The 10,130-nt window shown below is 39.5% G+C and overlaps 1 protein-coding gene across 1 annotated transcript in view; it reads right to left on the bottom strand.

The window, feature by feature from the left end:
• Positions 1–10,130, bottom strand: part of drd2a (dopamine receptor D2a) — a 41,966-nt gene that overhangs the window by 17,319 nt on the left and 14,517 nt on the right. Inside the window, exon 2 of the mRNA XM_008296291.1 lies at positions 2,384–2,694. Within this exon, the coding sequence (XP_008294513.1) occupies positions 2,384–2,662 (279 nt within the window). The 5' untranslated portion in view covers positions 2,663–2,694. The remainder of the gene's footprint in view (positions 1–2,383; positions 2,695–10,130) is intronic.

Genomic DNA, 10,130 nt, shown 5'->3' with positions numbered 1-10,130 from the left:
CACAGGTGTTACTGATACTAGAAAAGAAAAACAACAACAACAACAAAAAACTCTACATACTATATATATTTTAGGCAACTTCTAACATTTTAATGTGCATCTATACTTGTTTGCGCTGTGTAAAAGCCTGCAGTTCAGCTGAGTAGTTACAACATTTTTGTCAGTTGACTGTTAGCTGTAGCTGAGCCTCTAATGACTTCATGGTTGTCTTTTATTTTGACCTATTTTTAAAATGTGACATCTGAAATAAAGGGATTTTTGGTAAAATATCAAAACTTTAAGCTTAGATTGTGAAAAAGTTTTCCAACAGAACGGCAAATCACAGATAAGTGGTTTAAGAACTGTCAGATAGTTGTAAATTCAACTATTCTTTCTGTTTTTCAGATTCTGGCTCTGATCAGTGGTGTGACAAATAAAAATGCCTTTCCGACTGGCCAGTGGGTTGTGGGGTTTAGAGGTTTTAGACTTTCTCAGTGCAGAAAACTGCCTAAATGTGTTTTTTTCCCTGTCCTTGTCACAGCTTGAACAGGAAACAAAAAACACAGCAGTAGGTGTGAGTCACCTCACACGCACCCCCAAACAAGTGTTCAGGCAGACGGTACAAAACTGTAGTCATGTCTTCACCTAAATGTAAATAATGATATTATTCTCGCATCTTCCATCTAGATTTCAATTCCTACAGCTCACAGGAATTAATTTGCCACAGAATCTGTGATCAACAGAAGCAGGGAGACGCCGAGGGTGCCAACAGAAGCAACTGAGTCAGTGGTCTTGTAATCCGATGCTATATTTATATAGAGTTGCAGGCGACGCAACTGTCAGTTTTGTGTCCAGACACATGCTGTGAATCGCGGAAGTTTCACAGCATTTCCAGCACTCATCACGCTCCAAAATGCATCATCTAAACTTCGCAACACGCACCTGTGCAATTAAACTGCTTCGCAACATCAAAGGCTTACTTTTCCGCTATGATATCAATTTCAATATTTTATTGAGAAAGTTTCATGCTACAGTTTGGGGCTTTGATATGTGGCTGATAACAATTCAACTCCCACATTTCCAATCTGGTTTGATGTCGGCTCCCTTCTGCGTGCACCCAGCTGCACACATCATCAGAGAAAGCAGGTAAATCATTCTGGTAAAAACAAACACAGTATGCAGGTTGCATAGATAAACAAACTTCAGCCTGAGAATTAGCGCCAATGATGATTTTTTTGTTTGTTTGTTTGTTTAATTGGACAAAATGTACTTTCAGTAGGTTAATGTACTGTCTGCGGATGTCGGATTACTGCTACAGAGTGACACATTTACAATCACCCCTGGGTTTCATGTACAAATACGGACTATGACATTCTATGGATGCACTGTAATCTGATCACAGTGATAATCATCATGACTCACTGCGAGACACGGGGGATTAGAGTCCCTGTAGTCTTAGATTGCCTTTCTCTACATCAGACAGCGTGACCTAAAGCCTAATGGTCAGAAATAACCCCAGGACAGAGAAGACAGATACAAGAGATGAGAGAGATGCAGCAGAGAGATGTTTTTCAGAAAGATAGCCCGCATCCTGCTTGCTATTGATTTGATAAATTAGACATGATTTTATGCTTGACCCAAAGTCTGGGCTCTCCTTTAGGTTTTTGGTGTGTCATAACTGCTTTTTTGTTTTTCTTTCTTTATTTCTTTCTTTTCTTTTCTTTTTTAAAGGGGGTCTGCATTATCCCAAACAGGAGCGAATGCAAAATGAGGTATCTCAGAATTAGATTAAATTATTCATAAACAACTGACCTCTGATGAACCAGACTGCTCTGACATTTTGCCGTTGTCACATCACCGGGCTACATTCCGGGCTTTTAACCACCGCGAGACTGATGTTTACAAGGCAGATGTGAACACATTAGCCTTCCCCCTTTGCTTCACCTTGAGCCTCTGACCTGCAGATAACTGTGGGCAGCCTGCTTCACTCAAATAGTATTTTACTAGCGCTAAATTTCACATAAATGCCTGTCATACACCAATAGTGCCTTTTAAGTCTGTCTTGTCATTTTCTTTGGAAAATTGAAGTCGTAATTGCTTTCAGTGGCTACCTTTTGATGTTTTGTTCATAATATACACATTTGTGATATCAGAGATAATACAAAAACAATTGCTGCACTAGCTGATACACTGCAAATCATCTTTTCATCACTCATCTGTATCTTCTGTTTCCTAAAGCACAGAGCGAAGGGGCTTAAGAAGGCACAGAGATAACAAGGCATGTCTGCTGCATAGGGCATGTCAAGCTATTTATGTCTCTTCGAATCTGTACAAAGACTGTATGTGTGTGTAAATAGTGTGTGTGTGTGTGAGAGAGTGTGTGTGTACATCTCTACTATCCTACCTCCAAGTAGACGACCCAGGGCATCACCAGCGTGGCCACCAGAAGGTCAGCGACAGCCAGGCTGACAATCAGGTAGTTGGTGGTGGTCTGCAGAGCCTTCTCCCTGGACACAGCCATGCACACCAGCACGTTGCCGAAGACGATGACAAAGATGAGCAGAGTGAGCAGCATGGCGTAGTAGTTGTACGGGTGCTTCTGCTCGCGCTCTGTCTCGTTGAAGCTCCATGTTCCGTTCTCGTAGAAGCTGTCATTGTAGGCATACTGGGTAAAGACATCCATTAGCTGTGAGTGACGAAGGCCAAGAACAGGCCCTGCAAAACAAGAACAAGACAGCAGCGTTTGAATGTTCTTGTGTACATCTTTGCAAGCAGGAAAAATGGCTACGGGTTATTGCTGTGGAATAATCTGTTATTCTCGCAGTGATTGTTTACACAAGCAGCTCGTCTATTGATCTCTAAAACCGTGCTGCACCAAGTAATGGGTCAATCATTGTTTTAAATTATAGAGCAGTTACCAAATGTGTACAAAATGATGTCAGAGGTTTCTGTCAGATTCCATCTCATCTGATTATAACCTTATAAAAATCCTGGTGTCTTCAGTGAACCAAAGAGGAAAATCAAAACATTCAGAGACACAAAACTTCAAGTCGACATTTACCACATTATGTTGTGATCAGTGTTTATCCAAGTTGAAAAAGATTTCCTTTAGAGATCTCAACTATATTGTGCAACTACTGTAATAGTGTAGCACAAAAAAACCTTTTCATAATGTTGACATACAGGTATTGATACAAAAAATACTATTAACTTTACTCTTTTTGAAGGAAAAGGGATATTATTTTGAAAAAGCAGTTTTGTGTTTAATTTGAAAGCATACTGTGCACATCATTGAGGCGTAGCAAAGAGGATCAATGCTCTTCTTTCCTCATGAAAATCTGCAAAAACATTTAATTTGTTTAAATTTGGTAGCAGCCTTTTATGTTCTTTCTATCCCATTCTTTGCTTTTTGCAGTTTTACTCTTGGTACATAACAACCACCAACTGCTGATCAATAGGAAGCATTACTTGCATGAACTACACCTTTTCTTACCGATTGTTGTCACGTCACCCATGTACCTGTGAGTCTGTGTATACATCCTAATGTGCAGGCTAGCAGAGCATTTAATAATAATAAAATAATAATAACAATAATAACAAATATTGCCCTATGTGAGTATTAGTGGTCAAAATATCTACAAGCAAGAGAAAGTATGTAGGAATCAGTCCTCATGTATCACAAACAGGCAGCACTTAAACACAACTATTTGTGAGTACGAGAGCTTCACTTCAAACAAACGGGGGGAAAAAAGAGCACTCAAAGAAAAATAAGGCTGCTTTCAGAAATATCCATGAATTATTTGTATGTATAATTCAGTTTCATACAAGTGGCTGTCAAGAGAAAAAGGAAGTTGTATGTGTGTGTGCGTGCGTGCGTGCGTGCGTGCGTGCGTGCATGTGTTTGTGTGTGTGTGTGTGTGTGTGTGTGTGTGAGAGAGAGAGAGACTACTCTTTGGAATAGCACCAATACTACTTGAGCATAATTTTTAAAGGTAGTTGGCAGGTGGGATGTTCCAAGAATGCACATTTCTTCTGCAGGTGTACGATGTGACAATGTGTGTGGGAGCCTTATTTTCTGACTATGTGTTTGGTGTTATTGTTTGGCTTCACAATACATTTGTAAGTGATCAGATGCTTCCCTGATGGTGTTGCATGTATGAAAGTTGTTGATTAGTCAACTGTAACATTAATAAGCTCAGGAGAATTTTATGCTGCTATTGTTATTTGAACATCATTCATTTGATAAATGATCAAAAATATTCTAATACTACTTTGGCTTTGTGCAACACTTCTGCTGTGACTGCAGCCAGTTCACTCCCCACTGCTTCTTGGCAAGCTCCACCACTGCCCGGATTAACACAACCAGTCGACTCAAGTCAAGGAACCATCCATTTTCAGGTGAAAAGCTTTGCATTTACCAATTTCAGAAAGTTACAGCAGCAGCATACTGTACATTTTTGCATGGCTGACTATAATAGTCCCATACTCCTGCTGTCAACATTAAATAAGTCTCTAGTTTAAAATGTAAAACATGCATTTCAGATGCTTTCTTGCATCTCATGTGTTACCTGTGCTGAAGCACATAAAGTAACTGTGCACATATCATGGCTCTTAACACATCAACCTTTGTCTGGAGGTTGCCATTGGGAGTTTTCACACATGCTGATAAAAAAGTCAACAACAAGCATAAATCAGCCTTTAATTCTCTTTCCCTCCCACTGAGCGTCAGTTAACAGGAAAGAAATTGCAAAGCACAGAACTGATCAATTGTAACAAATACAGAAGGATATCAACAAGAGTACGGATAGTGATGGATCTGGAATGGAAGAATCTAACATCAAAAGTATACATATACACACACACACACACACACACACACACACACACATAACATATAAAGGTATGATAATGTGACTACTGGTGTGAACACTGGAGCTGTCTTCCAAATCACTTTAGGAAACTCTGTTAATGGTATTATGGTGGAAAAGCCCATTCCATTACACTAAATGTGTTCTGTTTTATAAAAATGACAAATGTCACCACACATCCAACAGCTCACACTGATTAAAATTAACTAAAAATAAGCAGTCACTTTGAAAAACCAAAGTGACTGCTTTTCAGTTATGTGGATCAAAAGATGAAAAATATCCCACATATGAGGCTTGGAAGTTTTATGTGCTTATGAAGTGTGTCACAAACCAGCCACCAGGCATCATCGTATGTCGCCACTGCAAATCCTTTAATAACTCTGTGACAGCCAGTTCAACTGAGTATCACGTTTATGTTATAGTTTCCATATGCTATATTGTGGATAGAACAGATTTACTGAGCTTTTGCTATAAATAAAACAGCACATCCCCCACACATTACACCCTATGAAATATGATGTTTCTGGGTTAATGTAACCTTAATATAATGTTTCTTTGCCTGAATATAATGTCACTACTTGTTAATTTGACACTTAATATCATCCTGTTCTTCGATTTACATTATTGTCACATAATGACTCCTAACCCTGTCAACTCAATAAAACCGTATGACATCTTTTTAGAATAATTAAAAAAAAGACACATCCAATTTACAGTACACTTAGCAGTGCCGTTACCTCATACCTGTCTAGATTAATGCTTATGTCACCCTCCACTTGCTAAGCTCCATTTTCACTCCCTCCTTCCCGATCAGTCACACTCTAATTGCTTCTAGAGACATTCACACCGCTGCTACAGCTGACTCGAATCTGCTTTAAGTCTCCATCTACATCTTACTATTTTCTTTCTCGGCACCTTATTTTGTTTTCAAACTTGAACAATTACTTTTCTTATCCTTATAGTTGTTTCTACAGATTGTTTCCATCTTTACCTTGTTGGTAGGTTATGACTGTTATCCATCACTGTTATCCCATGCCTGTAGCCAACAGTGCAGCAAAATCTTGTTAGGAGCGCATCCTGTGTTTAAAATGTGTTTTTGTGACAAAAATGGCATGTGTACTTTGAAGTACTGATTTAATTTCAAGAAATTTTTTTAGAGAGTATACATTTTGTCTTATGAATCAGTGGTGGGAAGGAATCAAGTACATCTATTTAGATTAACTTTAGAATGTTAACATTCTTGGACTTTACTTGACTATTTTCTACATCTACATAAATGCATTTTAGGAGGGAAATATTGTGCTTCATACTCAGCTACACTATTTTACAGTTACAGTTATTAATTATTGGTGAATCAATTTTTGGTCCTTGTAGATATGATGAGTCAAGTACTGCCTTAAGACGTGCAATTGCTCGGTATTGTTTTCTTTCTTTTAAGTTTCCATATAGTGAAAATAAGTTTTTGTTCCGTTTTGTTGTTGTTATCAATTCAGAGGTGTAAAGTAAAAACTATTAGGATCTGAACATGAGGGCATCTACTTCTGCCATTCGTCAAGCCCTTGTCCAACTATTCAGCCAACCAGCTTTACAAGCCAGAGAGAACGTTACTAAGCTGCTGTGTTCCAAAAATGAGCCAGTAGTCATCCAGCTTATGGTTTGCTTGTTATTGGCCCCTCACTGTCCATTGCTTGCAAGATGGGTCAAGAATGAGCAGCTGCCTCACAGGCTTTTTTCCTTTCCAGAAATGCTTTTGTTAAGTCTAAAATGTTTCAACCAATGAGAAAAACATACCAGATGTTCTGCTGTTGGCTGCTAAAGCAAACACATGAGTCTTCATGCACTCCCAGCATGTGAAGAGCTGAGGATCCAGTGCATTGCTTTTGTTATTGATGGCAATGGCATGATAACAATAGGAAAATCTTCAATGTCAGTGCATTGTGTTGGTCGTTTGACTAATATTTCCATTTGCTCTCAATGTATGTCAGGTCACAGTTCAGTGGAATCTGTAAAGCTGGGGGTCATTCAGAGATGGTGTAAACCTTAAGACCACATTTAAGACACTTAACAAGGACTGGATGTGTTAGTGTGTTTGCATGTCTGTTGTGCTTCGGTACAACTTAAACTCAGTCAGCGTTTACATCTGTTTACGTCTCTCCTGCTAACTGTGCTAACAAATCCTGTATTTTAATGCAGTAAAATGCTTTCTGTTTCTCTTGCCTAGACAACAACACAAGTGTGAAATAGTAACTAAAATGCAGCCCATTAAGACAACATGTTAACCACCAGTCACTTCATTGCATTTCCTCCTACTAGTTTTTTACCCACAACATCGTCTGACAAACTCACCATATACATGAGGTAAAAACAACAGCTTTGTTGTGAGTTCAGCCATAGTTTATAAATCACAGACTCAGGGACAGTTTTCTTCCTGAAATAGGCATGGCCAGCAGCAGGTCAGCTGGATAAAAGCTACAAACGCTGAAACAGTTTATGATAGGGTTGAAACCATCCATCCATCTATCCATCCATCCATTATCTATACACCGCTTAATCCTCACTAGGGTTGTGGGGGGCTGGAGTCTATCCCAGCTGACTCAGGGCGAAGGCAGGGGACACCCTGGACAGGTCGCCAGTCTATCACAGGGCTACACTTAGAGACAGACAACCAAGCACACTCACATTCACACCTACGGACAATTTAGAATCACCAATTAACCTCAACATGTTTTTGTACTTGTGGGAGGAAGCCGGAGAACCCAGAGAGAACCCACGCTGCACGGGGAGAATATGTAAACTTCACGCAGAAAGATCCTGGGTGTCCTCACCGGGATGCGAACCATCGACATTCTTGCTGCGAGGCGATGGTGTTAACCACCGATCCACCTTGCAGCCCTGGGCTGAGACCAATCATGCTAAAATTAACTAATTAAAATCTTTGCATTATTTTGTATGAAAAACCTTCAAGACACAATATGGGGAAGTGACACTTAATAACTGATAAATGTGAAAAGGGGTGCAATATGTGACTTTCAAAATAGTGCCAAAGGCGTTGTGGAACATACAGGAAGGGTAGCTTTACCAAACCTGACACATCACCCATGTTTTTGTTTAAGCAGTGTTCATTATTGAAAACCACGTCTTCATCAGGATTCTTGTCATTGTAGATGTCACTTTAGCACTTGCCCCCCCCCCAACCCATAAGTTGCATCTATTAACTTAGCTACTGACTTGTAAAGGACACCTTTTTTTTTGAGACACTTCTGTGTCCTTTGCAGCCTTATATGAGCCCCAAGTGTTCTTACGCTGAGGTGCTTGAAAACCTCTGTTCATCACGACATTGCAAAGGACAGACTGTGAGCAATTTGTGAATTTCTAATAGGGTCTGGTACATCCAACCCAGAGTACATCTGAATGTCACTGCACTGATGAGATTACTTATACTTTTAAGAGGTTCACACATTTGTTGTGGTCCTGACTATAAACGTATGACTAGTGGAGAGGGATTGACATTATGTTGTGTCCATATTGTGTGTGCCTGCGTTTGTGCAATAGAGTGCAGTTCAGCATAACACCAAAGACTGAGCATATTTTTTTTCCAAGTAGCCAACTAAATTAATAAGAAAAGTTAGCTGAGAGGGGCAGAGGAAAGGCTTCAGAGCAGAGGAGAGGGGGAAGAAGGATTAAGTGAGAAGAAAGAGAATTGGAGTGAGGGAAGCGTGCTCCTGTTAGGATGTGTAAGCATCGCTCTGGGGCATCGGTCTGTGTGTGTACCCTGCAGATGCCCTGTGCTGTCTAATCTTATTTATTTGCCCACTCCACTTCCTTAGTTACAGAATGTGAGACTGTTTTCACTGTTGGCCTGATTGCTGGTGCTTCCATATAAACAACAACCTCTGCTCTTTCTCCACATTGCCTTAAGTATCTCATATTCTTTACATTTTGTTAGAAATACTGTAAAATGATGTCCTTCTGGCAGGTAAATCAGAGGTCAGTGACCTAAAATAGATTCACCATCTTTCTGTGGATATCTGTCAAATCCACAAACACAAATCTGAGTTTCCCTATTTAAATGCAGTGTCAATATGGAAATGTTATAGTCCTGCAGCATTTCCTCAGTCCCTATTCAGGTAGTTAGGATCACTGGAAAGTTGAAGTAGTTCTTTATTTAGTTTATGTAGACGTTTTGTGATTCTGACAACTACTAATTTCAGAATTTTTGTGTGTACAGTATTGTAACCGAATCAAATCTTGTCAGTTGTGGGGTTCCTCAGGGTAGTGTACAGGGTCCCATACTATACATGTTTGGACATGAAAATTACTTGCATTAAGTCTTTGTGTAATTGTTCTTACATTATTAGAACGTTTTAGCATCACACAAGAACAAAGACATGATTTATGAATTACTATTTGATGAGTGAGGAAGAGTAAAAACCTGATTATTAGAAAACAGGACTTCCCTTGCCTGTTTCAATACCTCAAATCTTCACTAAAATGTTCTATCTGCTTTCTTGGTTGGGTAAGAACCAGTCAGCTTCCCAGGAATAAAGTTGAGAAGACGAAAAAATAAATAAATTGAAAAAAAAAAAAAAAACAGCTTCCAGAACCAATTCAGACAATCTACACGGTTCTTGTGAACTGACGGACGGAAATGACAACTCTTACACCGGTCCACAGAACAGTGAAGCAAGCACCTGAGGGCTTTTCTACAGAAAGAAAATGTTTTTGCTGTAGTCCCCATAGATTCTGGAAAAGGTTTAATTTACCGAGTGGAAGCCTGTATTCCTTGAGCAAATAGAGTATGAGGTCTCAGTGTTTGCTAGTTGTTTCACCTTTGATTGTCTTGATACGGCATTTCAGAAAAGAAGCCGTGAGGCTGAGCTGAAAAGTCCCACAGCTTGGAGTGGACAGTGAAAATGACAGTTGGTAAATGGTTTACTCATTAAAAGCATAATCTAAAAATGTGTTACCTCAACCATCTTGACAGTCATCAAGCTAAAGGTTAAAAAAAACTTCTAACTAATTAACTTCTAACTCCTGTGTGATGAGATCATGGCGCCCAACCAGGAATAAAGGTTTGACCCTGAAACTTCAAGTAACACAAAGGAAACTGTTTAGAGTTGAACTGCAGCTCACGGGTTAAACGGTCCCTATTTGAGGGCACATCAAAGTCTATGAGTACATGTGCAGTTCATGTCAGAGGCAGAGAAACACCTGAGAACCTTTTTGATGTAGAACCAATGTGAGTCATTTTCCAGCTGTAGGCCGAAGCAAATGAAGCAAAAT

The sequence above is a fragment of the Stegastes partitus genome, unplaced genomic scaffold (genome assembly GCF_000690725.1).
Source record: "Stegastes partitus isolate 25-593 unplaced genomic scaffold, Stegastes_partitus-1.0.2 Scaffold1117, whole genome shotgun sequence".
In the NCBI taxonomy this organism is placed as follows: Eukaryota; Metazoa; Chordata; class Actinopteri; family Pomacentridae; genus Stegastes; species Stegastes partitus.
This window is presented reverse-complemented; position numbering and strand designations above follow the sequence as displayed.